This window comes from Myxocyprinus asiaticus, chromosome 11 (genome assembly GCF_019703515.2).
Source record: "Myxocyprinus asiaticus isolate MX2 ecotype Aquarium Trade chromosome 11, UBuf_Myxa_2, whole genome shotgun sequence".
NCBI lineage: Eukaryota > Metazoa > Chordata > Actinopteri > Cypriniformes > Catostomidae > Myxocyprinus > Myxocyprinus asiaticus.
The window spans coordinates 13,971,031-13,995,110 of NC_059354.1; the positions used below are offsets into that span (position 1 = coordinate 13,971,031).

Below are 24,080 nucleotides of genomic sequence, written 5' to 3' on the forward strand. Positions count from 1 at the left end.
GCATGAATACATACAGAAAAAAATAAAACTTCACAACTCAAAATCCAAGCCTTTTTCTTAACTGACATTTCAGCATACCAGCATTTTTCTTAACACACACACACACACACACACACACACACACACACACACACACACACACACACACACACACACACACACACACACACGTTGGTACGGCTATCCTTATGAGGACTCTCCATAGACATAATGCTTTTTATACTGTACAAACTATAGATTATATTCCCTAACCCTACCCCTAAACCTTACCTCACCAAAAGCTTTCTGCATTTTTACATAAAAAAAAAAGAAAAAAAAAAAATTAAAATATATTCTAAGCAATCTGAATTATGGGGACACTAGAAATATCCTCATAAACCACACTTATAGCATAATACCCTTGTAATTACCAGTTTGTAACCTAAAAACATTTCCTTGTAAACCACCCAAAAAATGAAGAGACCACTGCAAAATTATCAGTTTCTCTGGATTTACTATTTATAGGTATGTGTTTGAGTAAAATTAAAATGTTTGTTTTATTCTATAAAGTACTGACAACATTTCTCCCAAATTCCAAATAAAAATATTGTCATTTAGAGCATTTGAAGTTATATACACCAATCAGCCACAACGTTAAAACCACCTGCCTGTGACTCCATCCAGGTCTCCTAAGCAACCAAACTGGCCCGGTTGCTAGGGAGGGTAGAGTCACATGGGGTAACCTCCTCGTGGTTGCTATAATGTGGTTTGTTCTCGGTGGGGCACGTGGTGAGTTGAGTGTGGATGCCGCGGTGGAAGGCGTGAAGTCTCCACACGCGCTATGTCTCCGTGGCAACGTGCTCAACAAGCCACGTGATAAGATGCGCGGGTTGATGGTCTCAGACGCGGAGGCAACTGAAATTCGTCCTCGGCCACCCGGATTGAGGCGAATCACTACGCGATCACGAGGACTTAAAAGTGGGAATTGGGCATTCCATATTAGGTGAAAAAGGGGAAAAAATCCCCCCCAAATAACAATCATGCCACAGTCCAAATCACTGAGATCACATTTTTATCCGCAATCTGATGGTTGATGTGAACAATAACTGAAGCTCCTGACCCGTATCTGCATGATTTTATGCACTGCACTGCTGCCACATGATTGGCTGTTTAGATAATCACATGGATGATTGTTGGTGCCAGATGGGCTGGTCTGAGTATTTCTGTAACTGCTGATCTCTGGTCTCTAGAGTTTATTCTAAATGGTGCCAAAAACTAAAAAACATCCAGTGAGGGGCAGTTCTGTGGATGGAAATGCCTTGTTGATGAGAGAGGTCAACAGAAAATGACTGGTTCGAACTGACAAAGTCTACGGTAACTCAGATAACACCTCTGTACAATTTTAGTGTGAAGGATAGCATCTCAGGATGCTATTCTGAGATGGGGGTTGGCACTGTTTTGGCAGCACGAGGGACCTACATGTGGTTTTAATGTTGTGGCTGATCGGTGTGTGTGTGTGTGTGTGTATATATATATATATATATATATATATATATATATATATATATATATATATATATATATATATATTAGGGGTGCATCGATCCAATGACCAACGATCCAATTTTATCGATACAACGCATAAATATTGATACAGACATATTTTTTAAGATGTAAATTTATTTTAATACTCTCATGTCAGCCACATCCGTACACATCAACACCCTTACTAACATTTATCCCAGTTAACTGTAACAGAATTTTTTTCATTACAACTGTGGAAGTTGTAGCCAAGAAAACCATGGATAGCATGGATAGTTGGAAACAAGTCATGGGTATGTAAGTATTGAATTGGACTAAACTGAAAAATTAGCTGTCATTAAACGAGTGATGATCACTTGAGTGTGACTTTATTTTTTATATGATTTACCTGTATAATTTTTTCAACATCTGAATTACCTTATTTTTTTGTGGATGTCCCAATGTGTATACAGAGAGCTGAATAAAATAATCAAATAATATTTTGGTTACATTTGAGAGCAAAAAAAAAAAAAAAAAATATGTGTAACAGGTTTGAGGAATTAGGAAGCGGGAGATGGCGAATACAACTCAAAGGTAATTTTATTCTTCACACAAAAACACATTCGCTTGACTGCGTAATGGTAAAGCTTCATATAAACACATAAACGCTATATTTAGTGGGACTGGCAGCTGCCAACAAACTCTAAGCTTCAGCAGGGCTCTCTCTCACTCTGAGGTCTGGCCCCTTTTATTTCCCCCGTCTCTCACTGTGAACAAAGAAACCGCAATTACCAGTAATTCATCTCAGGTGAAAACCCTTACCGTTTCCTCTCTCCCCAGACAAATGCTCGACCACCGTGACAGCCATCTGCGCCCCGGCCTGTGGACCACCTCGAACTTAATCGGCTTGAGTGCCAGATACCAATGGGTGATCCGGGCATTGGCATCCTTCATGCGGTGGAGCCATTGGAACTGGGTATGGTCCGAACAGAGGGTGAATGCTTGTCCCAACAAATAGTAGTGGAGAGTGAGGACTGCCCACTTGATGGCCAAGCACTCCTTCTCTATGGTGCTGTACTTCATCTCCCTCATAGAGAGCTTCCGACTAATGTACAGCACCGGGTGCTCCTCCCCCTCCACCTGAGAAGTCAGGGGAATGCAGAAGTGGCCCACCGCAAAGTGCAACTTCTACCTGCTTGAATGCTTGTTGGCATGGCTTCGTCCACTGGACCGGGTCTGGAGCTCCCTTTTTAGTAAGATCAGTTAGTGGACTGGTGACATCCAAATAATTAGGCAAAAACCTTAGAAAATAGCCAGCCAGCCCCAGGAACTGTCTCACCTCCTTTTTGGTCTTGGGTCTCGGGCAGGTCACAATCACTGTGGTTTTATCAATTTGGGGCCACACTTGAGCATGATCCAAGTGAATCTCCAGATACTGTACCTCTGCCAGCCCAACTGCGCACTTCTTCGTGTTTGCTGTGAGCTCCGCTCGTCTCAGCAATCCCAGAATGGCCCCCAGATGCTGTGGCATATGTGGCGTGCGGTCCGAGGACCCTATCCATTAGATGCTGAAATGTAGCCGGGGCCCCAAACAAACCGAACGGAAGGATCACAAATTGGTGTAAACCAAATGGTGTGGAGAAGGCTGTTTTTTCACGGGACATTGGCATTAAGGGGATCTGCCAATATCTCTCTGTTAAATCCAATGTCGAATAAAAGAGAGCCGTGCCCAACCGATCGAGCAGTTTGTCAACGCGAGGCATTGGATAAGCATCAAATTTCAACACCGCGTTAACTTTCCTATAATCCACACAGAACCGGACTGAGCCATCGCTCTTAGGTACCAGAACCATCGGGCTGGCCCAATCACTGTGGGATTCTTCTATTACCCCCATATCGAGCATGGCCTTTAATTCTTCCCATACTACCTGTTTTTTTGTGTTCAGGTAAGCGGTAGGGACGACTACATACCACTACCCCTGGGGTTGTCTCGATGTGGTGTTTTATGAGATTAGTGCGGCCGGGGAAAAACGAGAAACTCCATACATGTGATGATGAGAGGTGGTCTCCACAATGGACCGGGGTGAATTGACTGGCTTTTAGATTCACCTCTGGTCCGAGCTCCTCCCTCTCCGGAACTACCATCACCAAGGATACGGGGACCGCCTCTCTCCATGGTTTTAGTAAGTTGAGGTGGTAAATCTGATGTGCCCTGCCCCATCCATACGCACTACCTCAATCATCTGCCCCAACTCGCCGTGTGACCTCGAAGGGCCCTTGCCACTTCACGAGAAATTTCAAGCTCGATGTGGGCACTTTATGAGTACTTTATCTCCCTGTGCAAACTCCCGTAGCTGAGCTCCTCTGTTATACAGCCAGGACTGACGTTCTTGCACCTGTAGCAAATTCTCCTGTGATAGTCACCTCAGTGTATGGAGTTTTGCTCTCAGGTCAAGAACGTATTGAATTTCATTTTTGCTCTGTGAATGTCCCTCCTCCCAATTTTCCTTCATGACATATAACACGCCACGGGGCTTACGCCCATATAACAAATCAAATGGGGAAAACTCAGTGGAGGCTTGCGGGATCCCTCGCACTGCAAATAACAAGGGTTCGAGCCAGTTATACCAGTTCTATCAGGAAGACTTGCAGACTTGAGTGAAATTCAAGATGACATTTATTTGATGAATATAAAACAGAAAATGTAATGTCTCTCTTTGGCGTAAGCCCCGTCTGGCGGTCCGAAGAAGTTGTACTCGGAACCGTCATATCCTGCCGGAGACAGGAGGCAGGGGCGAGGAGCCTACCCCTGTGCAGGACGGGACTCGACTGGTGGTGGTGGGGTGGTGGAGGTTGCCGTGTTAGCACAACTGAAACAGCAATGTGATAGAATGTGAGCAGACTTATAAAGCAATGGCTTACATGTGACTGGCTAGGAGTTACCTAGCTAATGGTGCGATGTTGTACAGCTGCTAGTCTTCCCACTAGAACTATGCTGCGCTTACATTTCTATCAGGAAGACTTGCAGACTTCAGTGAAATTCAAGATGACATTTATTTGATGAATATAAAACAGAAAATGTAATGTCTCTCTTTGGCATAAGCCCCGTCTGGCAGTCTGAAGAAGTTGTACTCGGAACCATCATATCCTGCCGGATATAGGAGGCAGGGGTGAGGAGCCTACCCCAAAAGAGGGAGAAAGTAGAATACTACCCCCAAAAGAGAAGATCCAGTCAGGTACAAACCAGGTCTTGTGTTAGACATTCATACTGGAGTGGAAAAAAGAGAGAGATGTGAACACCTAGATTTGACATGGTGCGTGATATCTCTGGCATGGTTGTGCAATACCTTTGCAATAGGAAAAGTTTTATATAGAACACAATTTCATTTTGTCCTTGTCGTGTGTTTTTTTTTTTCCTTCCTCCTTCATTTTGTCCTTGTTCTGTGTGGGTTTTTTTTTTTAGTTTAATTTTTTTCCTTGTCCTTGAGTGTGATTTTGGGCTCTCCGTCAAGGAGCCCCTGGTTGTGCAGAATCTTTGCCAAAGACGAACAACGTGGTATGAGCCCCTACATTAGGTCAGCGTCTTTGTTGAAAGATAAACAACATTTGATTATGAAAACCCTCCAACGAGGGAAGAGTTGTTAGGATATCTTTGCTGAAAGGTGAACAACGTAGTGTAAAGCCATATGATAATGGCGATGTTGCGTGCAATCCTTCATTGAAAGAAAACAACATTTGATTATGAACCCTCTGGCAAGGGCGGACACTGTTTGATGGCTATCTTTGCCGAAAGGTGAACAACGTGCGTAAAGCCTTACAATAATGGCGAAGTTGCTTGCAATACCCTTCATTGAAAGATATCCCATGAGGCTTGAGCCCTCCAACGAGGGCGGCCGTTGTTTAATGGTTATCTTTGCCAAGGTTAACAGCATACATAAAGCCATACGATAATGGCGATGTTGTCGTGCAATGTTGTAGTGTGAGCTTTCCAGCGAAGGCGAGCTGGCTTGTGCAATACCTGTGCAAAGGAAACCATGCTTGAGATTATGGAAGACCTGGCGAGAAAGGGTAGACATAGTTATGCGTTATCCTTGTGAAACGATGGACATGCTTGAATTGAATCATTGTGTAGGGAAAGATGTGATGAGAGAGAGCCACCAACCACCACCAGATAGGTATGAAAACTTATGGCTGATGGAGAGTTGAGCTTGTTTGATGATTTGGGTTAGGTCGACTATATTTCAGGTAGGGTGAGGAAGACCAGTGGCCAAGCATCTTAACACTGGACTCCGGTATACCTCGACAAGTGGCAGTAGTAGCTGCTCAGATGCGAAAAGAGTGCCCCGAGAAGACATGAGGGGAGAGACCACAAAGTTTTAGGGTAGCGGTGAGGTGGTTTCTGAACCAGTAGTGCAACATGGGGGCTAGGGATGGAATGTTGAATAGGGGAGGAAATTTGAGATGTCTAGTGTGAAAGAAAAAGGAATTGAACACGCACACTGGGAGACCAGAATGGAAAATAGAGGAGTATTGTGTTACTGGCAGAAGGAGGAATAGTGAGCCCAGGCGGAGTTGTAGGAAGTGAGTGTGGACCGGACAAGTCCTTTCTGCATGAGATTTGGAGTGGAATTTAAAGGGGGTAGTAGTGAGGGGCTTAATCCAGCAGGAGGTCTGAGAGGGGAAGGCAGGGAATGTTTTTCTTTTTTTTTTTTTTTACATTGAAAAACCCAGGAATGTGTCTGGCTGAGATAATGAAGTTGCAGGAAATACTCTAACATTTCTGACATCACATAAGGGAGATGAGGCTAGAGGAGGACAGGCCTTAATTGATTAAAGTGACAACTGCGGAATTGTCGCAAAACTACGACGCGTTTGCGTGTCCAAAGGGAACCCCATTTAACGCTGCTCATGACGATGGGATAAATTTCAAAGAGAGCGGAAGAAGGAGCGTAGGAAGCTATTGAAAATGTCATCTGGCCATTTCCCTGTGAACCATGATCCTAGAAAATATCCCCCTAATCCTACGGAGGTAGCCGCGTCCGTGAAAAGGGACATGTCGTCTGGAGATTTTTTTTTGTGTGTGTGTGAAAGGGAAATGCCATTCCAGTGATTTAATAGCTGTGACCAGAAGAGGAGGTCCGAGTGGCAGCCGTCATCGATTGATATGATGTAGGAGAGGTTGTCTATGGAATGGGTTAGTGTGAGGAGGCGGGAAACTAAGGAGCGGCCTTGAGGAATGATGCGCATGGCAAAATTGAGGTGGCCTAATAGGGATGGGATCGCGTGATGACACCCAAACTGACCGGAGGACGATGTGCAAATATACCTGATCCTGTCGAGTTTATTTTTAGGAAGGAAAGTTTGCATGTTTCAACCATGATGCCGAGAAATTCGAGAGATGTAGCAGGGCCCGTTTGTTTTTTGTTTTTTCTCCACTTGAGAGGGGAACACCCAACTTGTGAAAAAGCTCGATAGAACGTCCAAAAAAGGGGTGGGGCAGTGGGGTGATCGATGAGCAGGAAATCGTCGAGCAGGTGTAGTAAGAAGGGGAGCTTAATGTGATTGAGAAGGATCCAGTATAGGCCTTTCGATAGAGAATTACCGTGTGAGGGCTACTTCTGCACCCGAAAGTGAGTCAGACAGCAAAGTAAAATTTTGGCTGCCATGGAAATTTAGAGGGGCCAGTTGGCGGGGTGAATGGGCATGATTTTGAAAGCATCTTTGATATCTACCTTTTTTTTTTTACTATTTATTTTTTATTTTTATATATATATATATTTTTGCCCATAAAACCAGCAGACCATGCATGGTCCATGACATGCAGCTCCAGTGGACTGAATTTCGGTATCTGCTGCGAGAACACCTATCCAGCACTGTGATGTCCAGAGGAACGAATCCTACTGCCTGCTGCTGACGAGAGCTGCCCTGAACATATTATTATATATATATATATATATATATATATATATATATATATATATATATATATATATATATATATATATATATACACACACACACACACACACACACACACACACACACACACACACACACACACGCGCGCGCGCGCGCACACATACATACGTACATTGAGTGGAGCAAAATGAAAACATTGATAACTTTAAAATAAATAAGGCTTTTGGCAACATAGTTGAAGAAATAACAAAAGCATTTGGAGGGAGCTATGACTTAACAGCAGGAACAGAAATTAACAGTAGAAAGATGAAATTAGTGAGCTTGATTCGGCACAGGTTTTATCCAGTGACTGTGAAACCTACTTACTTGCTACTAAAGTAACATCCCCGACCACATGCATTAAAAGTGAGCAGCATCATACTGAAATGCATTGATACTTAAATTAATGTAGTTAGGCTGACATGACTGTTAAACTCATGAGCTTGAAATTTTGAACATTGATGAAGCCCCAATGCTTGAAGATCCCCATTGATTGAAACATGGTCCGACCAAAGATGAAAGTGAATTATTTATGAAGACATACGATACAAATTACTGCACTTAATAATGCCTGAATGAGTAATAAAACATAAATATGCCATGAAAAAGAATTACCACCTGTATGACCTGATCATACAGGCGATATGCTTTGCGCTGGTAACAAAATTATATGATGAACAAGAGAATGCAGTGTGGAGCCTACTGCTAGGTGTCAGAGGTGCGCCACAACAGTGTTGCTTCCGATGAAAACGTGCAAGTATGTATAGAGTAAGGAAACACTGCATTTTCCAAAGTAGCATTAATGCGCCCTTGAAGGCGCTTGGGTAGGACCGCGCTCGAAATGTTGAACCGAACGAAATAAGTTAGTTATTTCACTAAGGATCCTTTCACAAGACTTTGGTGAAGACTATATTAAACTGTGATGCCATGCTCCTTCGGAGTGCCCACATCATGAGCTCTGTCTTTCCTAGTGAGAAGGGCAGAGTGATGATATCTTGTATTGGAAAGCGCCCGCTACGTGATTTAGAGCGAAGAGCGACCAACAAAACAGGGATATCTTACTGAATGGAGTGATGGTACCCCGTGCAATGAGCACTGTACATCATGACATGCCTGAATAATGATCTTAATTTCCTGATGGTTAATGTTTGGGCATGCAACACGGTGAATGACATGCAAGTGAACACTGACCGAGTTACCCTCATGCGATCACACTATGGACGCGTGGTTGCCTGCCATTACTATGACAGCGAATGCACTGTTGACGTGAAATATTTCCTTTTGATATTGATGCAGATGTGTTATGATGAACAGACACAGCATAGGCAACAGAAGGCCTAGACCCATGACTAAATCTGAATGCATTTGATGGGTATGATAAGAACTTAGCTTAACAGACTTGGCGAGGAGCGCACTCCTTCCGTGCCGGGTCGTGCATTCGGACTGAGGTGGATGCGGTGGCTTGATTGAGGGAGATCTCCTAAGTGAATGAGATATGGGTGAAGATTCGGGTTTGCTGATTGTTTATTCCCCATGGGTTTGATGTGGGCAGAAGTTGAGATGAAGAGATGGCGTCGTTGGGAAGGGAAGGCGGGCTTCCAGAGATGTTCTGTGCACTGTTTCTCCTGTGGCCTGGAGAGGTTGGAGCATGTTTATTATGATTCAGAGAGGGCGCGATCCCACTGAGAATCCAAAAATTTGCAGACGTGTGTTGCATTGAGGAGCTGCTGATCCTGGATAAAGGTAAGGAGCAGTGAAAAAGTCTGTGTCCATAGCTGGATGTTAGCTAGTGGAGAGCGAAATGGACTCAACGTCAGACAGTGCTATAGAATGATGTTGCCATGTTAGTACAACTGAAACAGCAATGTGATAGAATGTGAGCAGACTTATAAAGCAATGGCTTACATGTGATTGGCTAGGAGTTACCTAGCTAATGGTGCGATGATATACAGCTGCTAGTCTTCCCGCTAGAACTACGCTGCGCTTACATTTCTGAGCATCCTCGTGCACAAACTTATGAATCATATTCTTTAAGTTCTTATTAAATAGTTCGACCAAACCATTTGTGGATGGTACATGCTTGTCCGAATCAATTTAATACCCAATAATTCATACAGCTCAAGTAGTGTACATGACATAAAAGCCATGCCCTGATCAGTGAGGATTTCTTTCGGAATCCCCACTCGGTAGATAATTCTGAAGAGTGCCTCCACAAACTACGTGCTGAAATGTTGTGCAGTAGCACTGCTTCCTGATATCGCATTGCGTAATCCACCAGGACTAATGCAAAGTGATGCCCACGTGCTGTCCATTCTAATGGCCCGACAAGGTCCATGCCAATTCGTTCGAAAGGAACCTCGATCAATGGACAGGGGCGCAATGGCACTTTGGAGCAGCTGGCAGATTTACCAGCTGACATTCATGGCATGCCGCACACCACCAGCGAACATCCCTGTGAATGCCCAGCCAATAGAAACGGGCCACGAAATGGCTTAGTGTTTTCCCCTGTCCCAAGTGACCTGCCATCGGATTATGATGAGCTGTCTGGAATAACATTTCCCAGTGGCTCTTTGGTATCAACAACTGGCTTGTATTTGCATTTGTCCGAGTGTCCTGTGTCACTCTATACAACCGATCTTTTATAATTGAAAAATATGGATATGTGAGTGCGATGTCCAGATGGAGACATTGACCAATCACTTTCACTTGGTCAAACGCGTGCTTCAGGGTTTTGTCTTGCGAATACTCTAGTGGGAAAACCCCTAATGGGAATTCCCTAAGGGCTGGGGAGAATGGCACCTCCCCTTCCCCAGCATCAGCCTGACACGGAGCAGCCGCAGACGGCCCAGGCCATGCCTCCCAAGCTAGCGCTTCACACATCCCACATGATTTACTTTCTCACAGGACCCATCCACACACAATCCCTTCAATAATGATCGAAAAGCCAGTCAATTAGTTCCCAAAATTAGTGGATGGGTGAGGCGAGGACCATCCACCGCCTCAATATTATGCTTTTTTCCCCAGAATATTACCGTGATGGTCACAACAGGATAATCATGAATGTCCCCGTGCATACACCTCACCTTCACCTGATTATTTGCCTCTAATGCCCCGTTTGAACTAAGCATTGATGAATGGAGGTTTGATTACAACCTGAATCCACCAAGACTTGGTATGTATTCCCCTTATTACTCACGGGTATTTTGTATGCCGCTGCTCGCTCTGGGGCGGTCTGTGGAGTGTCGGGGATCCGGATCAAGGCCCCCACCTCCATTACCAGGCACTGCTCTCAAACATGACTCCATAACTCCAGCAGACCGGACTAAGCCTTCCGCCCACACACGTGGCAGCGGACTCCTTCACCAGGGACAAAGAGAGGGGAGAGATGGGGTTTGTGGAAGCAGAGAACACCCATGACTGGGGAGCCAGTCTTGGGGGAATGTTCCCCCATTTTCGGGGAAACGGAACAGTATGGAAGGAAGGGGGGGAGGGAAACAGAGAACAAGGGAGGAGACATTAGAGGGGGGAAGGGTGTGGGTGCACTGGCCCCCGGATATGCTGCCAGATGGTCTTCCGCCAGCTGGATTGCTTTGTCCCTTTCGGCAACCGGTATACGAACTGCTCCAGCACCACCAGGTTGATGACATCCTCGGCGTCGCTGTCCTCCTTGGCCAGCACCCACCACCGGCAAGTGTCACAGAGCTGCTGGGCAAAGGCAAAAGGGCGGCCGGCCTCGCTCAGCATTAAGGAGTGGAAACGCTGGCGATGTTCTTCTGGGCTGTGGCCAACCCGTTGCAAGATGGACTAGTCCAGGAGGTTGGTGATCGGAAGCTGCTGGGCCGCGATCTGGGCTTCCCTGGTCAGCAGCGGCAGAAGATGGACCTCCCACTGTTCCGGCCCACACCCTCGCCTCCACAAATATATATATATATATATATATATATACACTGTACACATTAATTTAATTCAGCATCTTTATATCATCATTAGCTGGCTTTGATGTAACAGTAAGAACTAATTACTTTAATTAAATACACAACGCGTAGTTCACACACAATAGCCATTTTTCCACCATTAGGCAGAACAGTTCTGGTCACAAAACCATGCCGTTCTGATCGGGGCTTGTTGGCATGGTTACGATTTCTTTTTCCACTCTGGTGCGGTGAAATCAGGAAAAGTACATAACAGATCCATCTTTTGGCAACGGTGTGAGAGGTAAACATTGGAGCTAGTGCGGTTCCAGTTTTTAGGGCTGCTTTTTCCCTGGTCTTTACTCTGCTAATATATAGGAAAGACACAGCCCATGTTGCAAAAAGGAGCGCAAAGAGAAAAAGCAGAGACGTTTATTTGCTGAGGGCTTGTGTATGCCATTGACCACGAATATGCAGAAAGGTAAAGTTCCCAGACTAGCATAAAAGGACATTTTTCGACAAATTATTCTATAACTATTATATAAAAATATTATGTAAGAATATGTTGATAAATTTTGAGTTTTAATGAGTTAGTAATCTACTTCCCTGACGAAAAAGGCGTGTAGAAAAATAAATGTAGGCTACAATACTAAACCATCATCATAAAATAATGAAGATACACTAAACATACACTATTTTTATTAACTTTGATTAACTTTTCCCAAATATTAGCTAACTTGACAAGTTAGAAACAACTAAAAGTGCTATAAGTTGCCTTAGTGTTGGCAAATTGACAATCGTAAATTGCCACATACTAAAGGCATTCTACAAGCACGGTTTAGTACGGTTAGCTAATCGGGCCCAGAGTTCTGGGCCGAGAGCGGTTTATAATTGTGCCACGCCGAACAGTGCTCAAGTGGAAATGCTACTGTAACCGCTCCGTACCATGCTGAGAACCGTTCGGCCCGATGGTGGAAAAGCTATTGATGATACTTTTAAGGTTCTTTGTTATTTGGATCTTGACAGTCCCAGTCCATTTTCACTTTGAATAAAAGGAAAGGAATGACCAGTATATTCTTCAAAACTTCAACTTTTGTATTCCACAAAAGAAAGAGGGTTGTTGGGGTTCAGAATGACATGAGGATAAGTAAATACTGACAGCATTTTTGTTTTTGGGTGAACTAATCTAACCTCACAAAAGAATGGTGGACAAATAGGGAAACAGACAGATATACATGGACATTGTCTACAGTCCCTGCCCAAGACAGAAAGCATATTAACCTTTTCAATCACAGTGTGGTTCGGTAACTTCACAGCTCTGCATCGGCAATGTGTGTGCTGCCTCAAAACAAATAAATAAATTAAAAAATAGATAAATGCTGTACATTTGTCTCTCTGATTGCAGCCTATGTCTTTACTTTCAAGCAGTCCACTACATTCACTGCAATGTTGACTCCAATTCATGGATGTGTGCAATCTTCAGTGTGCAGTCTCTAAATACAGTAGGTGTTTTGCTTTGTGCTATGTCTATTGCTTAAATATTGATTTTATTATTGTAATTGTTGTTTATATCCATTGTCCTCATGTTTTTGCTGCTATTGTTTCTATTTCTATTTTTATGATCACAGTGAGACAAATTCCATACCACTGTGTTGACATTGCAATAAATTACTGAATAAGGAAATTAGTGATATGTACCTGCCCATATTTGGCAGCAAGATGTAAGGGTGTCCAGTAGCTGTTGTCAGAGATGTGGACATCTGCTCCATTCTCCAGCAACACAGACGCCACCATTTTATAACCACTGGCACAGGCAATGTGGAGCTGCAAATGCAATACAGGCAAAAATATCACAGGTATAACAGGCTATATTTGGACACAATTTGCAAGATTTCCATTTGAATTGCCATCTATACCCATTTATCAAACTGATGCTAGTTTTGTGAAAATTAATCCATCATTTGGTAGACGCTAATTACATCAGGCAGATGCAAACATGGACAGGCTATGTGACATTTCTGCATCCATTTCTGCAAGCTATGAAAAAACTGTGCAAGGAATAAGAAAATACAACCCAGACCACATTAAATACAAGTTCACTACTTGCAATGGTTTGTGTTGACTAGATTGAGCTTTGTGCAGTGAATTATTAGCTTAATAAATAAATTGTACATTTAAATGTTGGACTTAAAGTAGGGCTATCAATTGATTAAAATTTAATGATATGCCGATTCATTAATAATATTAATTGCTTATATAATTATTTACTGAGAAAAACTCTCAAATAATAATTCAATATATGATTAAATATCATTATTATATTAAACATCAGTTTCCTATTCTACGCTGACAGTAGTGGTACCCGGAGGTGTCTTCTGCTGCTGTAGTCCATCCGCCTCAATGTTCGATGTGTTGTATGTTCAGAAATGCTTTTCTGCATAGCGTGTGGTTATTTGGGTAACTGTCACACTCCTGTCAGCTTGGACAAGTCTGGCCATTCTCCTCTGACCTCTCTCATTAACAAGCCATTTTCAGCCACAGAACTGCTGCTTGCTGGATGTTTTTTTTGTTTTTCACACCATTCTCTATACACTTTAGAGACTGTTGCATGTGAAAATCCTCTGAGATCAGCAGTTACAGAAATAATCAAACCAGCCCGTCTGGCACCAACAATCATGCCACGGTTGAAATCACTGAGATAAATGTTTTCCCCCATTCTGATGGTTGTTGTGAACATTAACTGAGGCTCCTGACCCATATCTGCTTTATTTTATACACTACACTGCTGCCACACGATTGGCTGATTGGATAACCACATGAATAATTAGGTGTACAGGTGTACCTAATAAAGTGGTCAGTGAGTGTACAGGTGCATCTCAATAAATTAGAATGTCGTGGAAAAGTTCATTTATTTCAGTAATTCAACTCAAATTGTGAAACTCGTGTATTAAATAAATTCAATGCACACAGACTGAAGTAGTTTAAGTCTTTGGTTCTTTTAATTGTGATGATTTTGGCTCACATTTAACAAAAACCCACCAATTCACTATCTCAAAAAATTAGAATATGGTGACATGCCAATCAGCTAATCAACTCAAAACACCTGCAAAGGTTTCCTGAGCCTTCAAAATGGTCTCTCAGTTTGGTTCACTAGGCTACACAATCATGGGGAAGACTGCTGATCTGACAGTTGTCCAGAAGACAATCATTGACACCCTTCACAAGGAGGGTAAGCCACAAACATTCATTGCCAAAGAAGCTGGCTGTTCACAGAGTGCTGTATCCAAGCATGTTAACAGAAAGTTGAGTGGAAGGGAAAAGTGTGGAAGAAAAAGATGCACAACCAACCGAGAGAACCGCAGCCTTATGATTGTCCAGCAAAATCGATTCAAGAATTTGGGTGAACTTCACAAGGAATGGACTGAGGCTGGGGTCAAGGCATCAAGAGCCACCACACACAGACATGTCAAGGAATTTGGCTACAGTTGTCGTATTCCTCTTGTTAAGCCACTCCTGAACCACAGACAACATCAGAGGCATCTTACCTGGGCTAAGGAGAAGAAGAACTGGACTGTTGCCCAGTGTTCCAAAGTCCTCTTTTCAGATGAGAGCAAGTTTTGTATTTCATTTGGAAACCAAGGTCCTAGAGTCTGGAGGAAGGGTGGAGAAGCTCATAGCCCAAGTTGCTTGAAGTCCAGTGTTAAGTTTCCACAGTCTGTGATGATTTGTGGTGCAATGTCATCTGCTGGTGTTGGTCCATTGTGTTTTTTGAAAAGCAAAGTCACTGCCCCGTTTACCAAAAAATTTTGGAGCACTTCATGCTTCCTTCTGCTGACCAGCTTTTTAAAGATGCTGATTTCATTTTCCAGCAGGATTTGGCACCTGCCCACACTGCCAAAAGCACCAAAAGTTGGTTAAATGACCATGGTGTTGGTGTGCTTGACTGGCCAAAAAACTCACCAGACCTGAACCCCATAGAGAATCTATGGGGTATTGTCAAGAGGAAAATGAGAAACAAGAGACCAGAAAGTGCAGATGAGCTGAAGGCCACTGTCAAAGAAACCTGGGCTTCCATACCACCACAGCAGTGCCACAAACTGATCACCTCCATGCCACACCGAATTGAGGCAGTAATTAAAGCAAAAGGAGCCCCTACCAAGTATTGAGTACATATACAGTAAATGAACATACTTTCCAGAAGGCCAACAATTCACTAAAAATGTTTTTTTTATTGGTCTTATGATGTATTCTAATTTTTTGAGATAGTGAATTGGTGGGTTTTTGTTAAATGTGAGCCAAAATCATCACAATTAAAAGAACCAAAGACTTAAACTACTTCAGTCTGTGTGCACTGAATTTATTTAATACACGAGTTTCACAATTTGAGTTGAATTACTGAAATAAATGAACTTTTCCACGACATTCTAATTTATTGAGATGCACCTGTATATACTGATTATATACAGTTGTGCTCAAACGTTTGCATACCCTGGCAGAAACTGTGAAATTTTGGCATTGATTTTGAAAATATGACTGGTCTTTTATTTAAGGATAGTGATCATATGAAGCCATTTATTATCACCTAGTTGTTTGGCTCCTTTTTAAAACATAATGGTAACAGAAATCACCCAAATGGCCCTGATCAAAAGTGTACATACCCTTGAATGTTTGGCCTTGTTACAGACACACAAGGTGACACACACAGGTTTAAATGGCAATTAAAGGTTAATTTCCCACACCTGTGGCTTTTTAAATTGCAATTAGTGTCTGTGTATAAATAGACAATGAGTTTGTTAGCTCTCACGTGGATGCACGGAGCAGGCTAGATACTGAGCCATGGGGAGCAGAAAAGAACTGTCAAAAGACCTGTGTAACAAGGTAATGGAACTTTATAAATATGGAAAAGGATATAAAAAGATATCCAAAGCCTTGAAAATGCCAGTCAGTACTGTTCCATCACTTATTAACAAGTGGAAAATTCGGAGATCTCTTGATGCCAAGCCAAGATCAGGTAGACCAAGAAAGATTTCAGCCTCAACTGCCAAAAGAATTGTTCGGGATACAAAGAAAAACCCACAGGTAACCTCAGGAGAAATACAGGCTGCTCTGGAAAAAGACGGTGTGGTTGTTTCAAGGAGCACAATACTTGTTTACCCCTCTCCAAACATAGCACTTATGGTTGTGACCATAAAGCTCTATTTTGGTCTCATCACTCCAAATTACAGTGTGCCAGAAGCTGTGAGGCATGTCAAGGTGTTGTCGGGCATATTGTAACCAGGCTTTTTTGTGGCATTGGCTTCTTTCTGGCAACTCGACCATACAGCTCATTTCTGTTCAAGTATCGTCATATTGTGCTCCTTGAAACAACCACACCGTCTTTTTCCAGAGCAGCCTGTATTTCTCCTGAGGTTACCTGTGGGTTTTTCTTTGTATCCTGAACAATTCTTCTGGCAGTTGTGGCTGAAATCTTTCTTGGTCTACCTGACCTTGGCTTGGTATCAAGAGATCCCCGAATTTTCCACTTCTTAATAAGTGATTGAACAGTACTGACTGGCATTTTCAAGGGTTTGGGACCTGGGATTTTTTTCCGAGTCCAGCCGAGTCTTAAGAATTTTATTTTTATATGTTGTTTTGGTAAACTGTGAGAGACATGATGTGGGTGAGTTGACTTAATGAAGTTCTTAACCACGATGAAATCGCAATGCAAGCACCGTCTTGGCTGCACAAACCGCGTGTGAGATTTTATCCGGTTGTCTTCTAGTACATTGGCTACATACCTGTCTTTATGTGTTCGTCATGCCAGCCATCTTGGTAATCGATGTTATACAGCAGTCTCCATAGAAACATTCAAGCGTATTGGTTGACTGAGTGTGCCGCTCTGCAGGTGTGTTTGCTCAACATGGTGAAACAAACTCTGGCTACGTCTACGACAATAGGGGGTGATACAACTGCTTGCAGACAGAGTGTCCATTTATTTCTGTTTCGTTATTTTTATTTATTTATTTTGTTAATTGCATCACAAATCAAATGCCATGGACTCGGCTGGACTCGGAAAAAAATCCCGGGTCCCAAAGGCTCGAGTCAGAGACAAGTTCAAGTCCATAAACTCCGAACTCGAGTACCCCAACTCTCTCTCTCTCTCTCTCTCTCTCTCTCTCTCTCTCTCTCTATATATATATATATATATATCCTGAAGTAAAATCAGCTGAGAACCACTGTTTTAAAGAGATCAGTGAATTTCAGAAATTGTTGTATATTTTGGGGATGGTTTGCAATCAGTTATTCTCACCAGCGTGACCCCGTCATCGTTCTGTTGATTGACGCCACCACCGCTGCTGAGCAGCTGCCTCACGTCAGACAGCATGGTGGATGAACGCTGCATCTTCATCTGATGCATAGAACTCAAGTCCACTCCTGACAAATACACATACAATACAAGTGAATATACGCAGCAGTTATGAGCTCACCCCACCTTGCTCTCATTAGAGTAGAGAGAGATTTGCATGTTATGCCATAAGTGTCACTAAGGATCAGTGGCAGATCATGGCATGGGTGATATAGGCAGTCACCTATGGCGGCAGGATTCTCTGGGACAGCTTGTGCACTCCATTTTAATTAGTTTCATGGGATTGTGCACACTCTCTGTATAACCTGAGCCGTGTGACATCACCGTTAATGTTTAATTTATAATCAACTGTTAATTTCATTATTTATATGTATTATTGTCTCTTTAAATCTTATTTTATAGCAAATAAATTACATATATCCTTTCCATTCTGGTATGTAACACCTACTTTTCACAATCCAAACAATTCCTGATGAATAAAATCAAGTCCTGCTTTACAGTTCACATATTTTCCTGTTTCACTTGAAAATATGTAACATTGCGGAAGTAGAATGGGTTGTGATGTCTTCAAAGAGAATATCTTCAATAATTCTATAAAACCTATCAATAACTATTAATAATGGACCAAAATCAGCTAAGGAAATTTCAGTTAGTCTTTATTGATTATGTGCCTAGAGAAGATCTGTGAGGTTCTGCGCAGCTTCATGTAGGGTACTGTTTGTTTGAACTGATAATGAACTGATAGTGTGTATTATAAGCACACACTTTCTGCATTGTTATAGCACCTGATTCGCTTAAAGGGGTCATGACACGAGGAATAAAACTATTCTTGATCCTTTTGACATAATAGGTAATTGTACTATAAAAACATACTGTAAGTTTCAGAACTCAAAACTTCCTCCTTACTGCAAAAAGAGCATTTGGTGAAACCCAGCTGCCAAAATGACTCATTTCCTACTTCCTCCACATTGTGATGTCACACTGTGGTATACATTTGCATCTGACTGCCTCCACAACAACACATCAACGCCTACTTTACAGTATTACCTACGTAGCCCGACCAATAGCGGTGAGCAGTGAGATGGCAAGGAGAGAGCAGGTCAGTCAAGAGCAGAGAGCCAATCAGAACAGAGTCCGTTTTTAAGTCTTAAAGGATAAGCAGCACCAAAACAGAGCGTTTCTGACAGAGGGTCAAAATGATGGTGAAAAATGTACGAATATATGATTGTTTTCTGTGTAAAAACCTTTACTAATATTCTAACTGATTTTCAAGGAACAAAATAAAATAATTAAAAAAAGACATGTCATGACCCCTTTAAGTAATCATGCAAATCAGGTAATGGTTCAAACACAGCCAAACAAGCTGAATGCAATTTGCATGGCAAAATTCTTCATCTTACCGATAAGTTCTGAGTGATGGTCTGTTAACCACTAATCTACAATAAGTCTAATTTACACAGAAAGTAGGCATGTTTGCAATTAAAATAATGGTAATGATAAAATTTTATTAAGTGCAGCACTATTTCAGCATCTGGTAAAACTGGATTATGAATGTTTAGTGAATAAGTGAAATTTGCATGCAGAAGTGTTTAGTAAATTTGCTCCAGAATGTTGATAACCAGAAAGATCTGATCAGGCACTGCTGATGTTCTAATGATTGAGCTCATGTGATGGAGGTGATGGAGAGATGGAGATCAGGACAGATGTCACATGACAAAGCTCTTATTTATCAAACAGTCCTATGGGATCATATATCTCTCTCTGTTCTGAATACCTACTTCCCATCATGTTTTGGCTCTAGGACATGTTTTTCCATAAACAAATAATCTTCACTTACATATTGTGCTCTATAAGAGAAAGACTGCTGATCAGCAGTAACAGAGAAGGTGGAGATGGCAGTCTGTTTATTTGTAGCAGGAAGGCCATCCAGGCACAGTGAGGGCCCTGGCTGTAATGATACATGGCCTGTCTGACAGCACTTCAAAGAAGTAAGTCTGTCTCTCTGTGTCTCACTGATTGATTATCAGGCTAAAGTAACTTACTCCACTCAGTGTGAGCTGACAAAAAGGATTACATTCAAAGCATTCTCATTCTGTTGCCATTTTCTCATTGTTGGTCTACATACACTTGCGTCAGAAGATGTCATTGGCTGTTGCATCGCATGTGCACTTTTTTCATTATATTGCCCCATAAGCTTTGCATTTTGCAAGACCCCATGTTTCTTGTGTGTTCTGTCAAGCCCCTTTGTAAACATCTCCCCAAAAGTCTATGCTCAAATTTAACTTCATACCCATTGAGAATCAGTTAATGCATTGACTATATTTACTTGTTGTCATATTCACAGTGCAAATAAGAATAGTAAAATAAAGAATAGTAATATTCACTGTTTAATTTAGCTATTTATTTATTTTTATTACCATCAATGGCCCTTTTTCTGCCATTGTTTATGTGATTTGAATTATGCTTTGGAATTTTGTATGTAAAACAGTCATGACAATAAAACAATTTAAAACTGAAAGAGAAAAAGATAAGAGTAGAACAAGGAAAGCACGCACACACACAAAAAAAAAACAAAAAAAAAAAAACAATATACTGTACATTTTGAGTTCGACATTCATCAAGTCTTAAATTATCTAGTGGATATCCTCACAGTTAATTGTTATGTACAGTACTATGAACTTTTAGTTATGCTAACTTTGGGCTCTCTACCGTCATCTGTGTTTAAAACTTAAAATTCCAAGCAACTCGCAGAGGAGCATTTTATGTCAGATGTGTTTCGGCAATGCTCTTCTGCGCTCTATTTGCTATACGGATCAATGGACAGAGCAGTGCAAGCGCAGAGCATTTGCATTTAATCGAGTCTCACGACCGGTCTCGAGTTTTCATCCATGCAGCATAAATCCTTACAGCACTGCGAGGACCAGTGAGAACTGAAAAGCACAGCGCAAGTCACAGAAACCATTTGAATTCGGCACAAAATGTTTTGGTGCAAACCTCTATGGAAAAACCTCAGTGAGTAAACTAGTTGAAAAGAAAATTAAAACAGCATTGACTCTGAGAAAACACTGGGACATGCACAGACATAAATTAGCAGACTTTTCTCACACCACATTTAAGAAAATTATCATGAATATACTGTAGTAGGGTACAACGGGCTAAATGCACACCTTAAGGAAAATGTGCTTTTTTTCTGGTCACAAAGTGAATCAAGGTTTAAGAAATACATTAATTTGTGTTGAATATTGATGGAGCAACATAATTTGTGTGAAAATAATAACAGAGGGTTGTTTTGAACAAAATTCAAAAAAGGTGGCGAGGAGGCCCCACACCTAAGGGTAAAAGGCTCCCTCATTTGTGGTAATAGGCCTCCAGCGGGTTTATAGTGACATTGTGTAGCTATAGGGGCAAATGTTATAAGACACAATTTTTCAACTTATGCAAATACTTTTGAGACAGCAAGATGCTTTTTTTGAGTATCAAAATAAAATATTTCTTATTAAAATAACCACTTCAAAACATGTTCTTTTTCTTGTTTATTTCAATCAAATTTGACATGTCATAACATCTCAAGTATTCTATAAACAAACTAATCTCTATTATGTTTGTAGATAATTTCCAGGATATTCAATGTGCAACATTTTAAAAATGATTAAATATTAGATCAAATTGCCTCAAAATCAACCTTTAGACATTACACGCAATGATCTCATGGATCAGAAATATTTTGCAGTGCATAGTTACAAACAAGTGTTTAGGAAAGTCCTGTGGAAGTTATTGATGCTATGTAGTGTTTTGAGAGAAAATACAATCAAAGGTGCCTTTTAACCCCTGTACCCTAACACTAACTGTAGTAACTAGAGTTTTGTAGGTAGAAATATATTCATAATAACTATCATATATAACTATAGCTCTATTAAATGTATAATATTTTACATGAAGGAAAATAATTCATTTTGTGGCAGTTTTTACATTTTTATATTTTGTATTTATAGTTTTAAATGTGTTTAGGGTACAGTTTCTCATTACAAAAATGCCAAAGTTTATTTTATAAATATCATGTTACATTTAACCATGGTAGTGATGATCCATAATGGTTTTACCTGAGGTTACCATGGTCTTGATACAAATACCACTGTTTAAACTATAAAAAAAGTAAAAAAGTATGTTACAGGGCAAATGCACAATAGAATAAAGGGCTTTAAAGCCCTGAGGAATTATAGACAAAGCTAGTTTCCCTTCTGTGTAAAATCTGTTCTCTTTTAATGCTCTTATAATTTAGGAAAAGAGTCCCAAGTCTCTGACAGTCACACTGTGAGAATATTTTAGCCTTATATAAATTAGTTGTTAACTTTTTTATAGATGTTATAGACAACCTTCCTTTTGTTGATACCATTGAGATTTGTTGATCTGCATACCAACTAGTGGGGCAAAATAAGTAAGGAATAATTGACGACGGACCGTTGAATTATTGAAAAATCATTCCCGAGGTGGTAATGCGGTCACGACGCGCAGTGGTGAGTGCATTATTTTTCAAGAATTCAATGGGCCAGAGTCCGTTTATACCACGGTCACCACACCTTAAGACATCGTTCAGGGTTTTATCTCAAGACCTTTTCTGGTTTTAGTCCCTAAAACGTTCTTGTGAGTGGAACTACTTTCTTCCGCCACAGATTCAGCGTCTTGCTCTGATCCAACTCAAGCCTTCGTTGCTAGATTGAAAACTTCACTTTAGAACTAGCAACGGAGGATGTGCTGCTTTTCAGCATGTGTGTGTGTGCGTGTGTGTGTGAGCGTGAGCGAGAGAGAGGGGGAGGGGTGAGGTTGATTAGGGCAAAATACATTAAAATATAAAAAGTTTCACATATTAAAAGTTATTTTGGATAATAGAAACTGTTGTATTGATCAAGTTGCAGGGGTGCGGCTCTATTTGTTGGTCGTGACATGAGTCTCAGTGTGTGTGTGAGTGCATGCGCGTGTGTATGTATGTGTGTGAGCGTGTTTAAGTGCGGGAGAGACGAGGGAGCTTTTCAACCGAAATCTAAATAAATGTAGGATATTATAGACATTGTTTGACGTTCTTAACCCATGTACTTAACCAATGTCTTTGTTTATATGGTTATTTTGCTGTGGTAGCATGTACGGTGTGTGTGTGTATGTGTGTGGTTGAGACGAGAGCGAAAGAGAAAGAGAGAGAGAAAAAGAGAGGGAGCCCAAGGACGCTTTTAAATCCAAATTGAAATAAATTTAGGATATTATAGACATTGTTTGTCATTCTTATCCGATGCACTTAACCAATGTCTTTGATTTAATTGGTTATTTTGTTGTGGTAGCCCATAGGGCTCTTTGAAATAACTGAAATAATTTTCCGAAGTGGTATGGAACCATTATGCGTTCAAGACCTGGAACTACTTCATAGCTGTGTGAAATAATTGCACACCTTAGAACATCCGTCAACCAATCAGAATCAAGCATTCAACAGACCCGTGGTATAAGTAATATTATTAGTAATAGCACTTATTTTTGTAATATAATAATAATAATATCACTTTTATTATTAGATTATTTACATTTTGCATTTTATAGGCCACAAAACCCAACGCTGCACCGGTGCTACCAAATTTGGTGCTGGTGCCACGCTGGACTGGGATAGAGTGAAGATGCGCCATTCACTCTCCCTGTGAGAGCTAGTCTGACTCATTCCCGCAGATCGGTTCTTTTTCGTGGTCTCTGTGAATTGTAGTAGGCTCTACTGATTCAAAAGAACTGACACAATAGAACGATTTGATCCTGCAATTAAATATCAAAAACCATTTGCATGTTTAGAAGAAAATAGTAGGCTACTCTGTATTTTAGTTCAAAGTTAAGTTACTACTTAGTTCTATGCACTGACAACTACATTTTGCATTGAATGACAAAAAGTAATTTATCTTTCCTTAATTTTCTATGACTATTCTGTTTCCTTGTAATTATAGGGATAATTTATGGATCAAAATACTGTGCAAATTTGAAATGAATAGTTTATTTATTGTTTACTGTACAAAAATAAAATCCATGATTAAAGTAAAACCTTATGTACTTTATTAGACAAATAAATGAACCGGGCAATCCCTAAAAGTAATCTGTTTTAATATTTCAAAATTGGATTAGCCTTATACAGGGTTTATTAAACTAACCAGCTGCAGATAAAGTATTAAAAAATATTAAAGACTTGACTTGGACTTTTGACCAGACTTGAGACTTGACTAAGACTTGGCCTTAAAAGACTTGAGATTTGATGAAAAATACACATCATGATGATAATTGAGTGATTTTATTAAAGCATACTGTTGACGAAAATAAAGTATAACGAGTAAAAAATTATATTC

The 24,080-nt window shown here is 41.0% G+C and overlaps 1 protein-coding gene across 1 annotated transcript in view; it reads right to left on the reverse strand.

The window, feature by feature from the left end:
- The window catches only part of LOC127448609 (unconventional myosin-XVI-like), a 311,203-nt gene that overhangs the window by 165,887 nt on the left and 121,236 nt on the right, over nucleotides 1-24,080 (reverse strand). The window contains exons 6-7 of the mRNA XM_051711276.1: nucleotides 17,659-17,783; nucleotides 13,068-13,193 (exon numbers count right to left, since the gene is read on the reverse strand). Of these exons, the coding sequence (XP_051567236.1) occupies nucleotides 13,068-13,193; nucleotides 17,659-17,783 (251 nt within the window). The remainder of the gene's footprint in view (nucleotides 1-13,067; nucleotides 13,194-17,658; nucleotides 17,784-24,080) is intronic.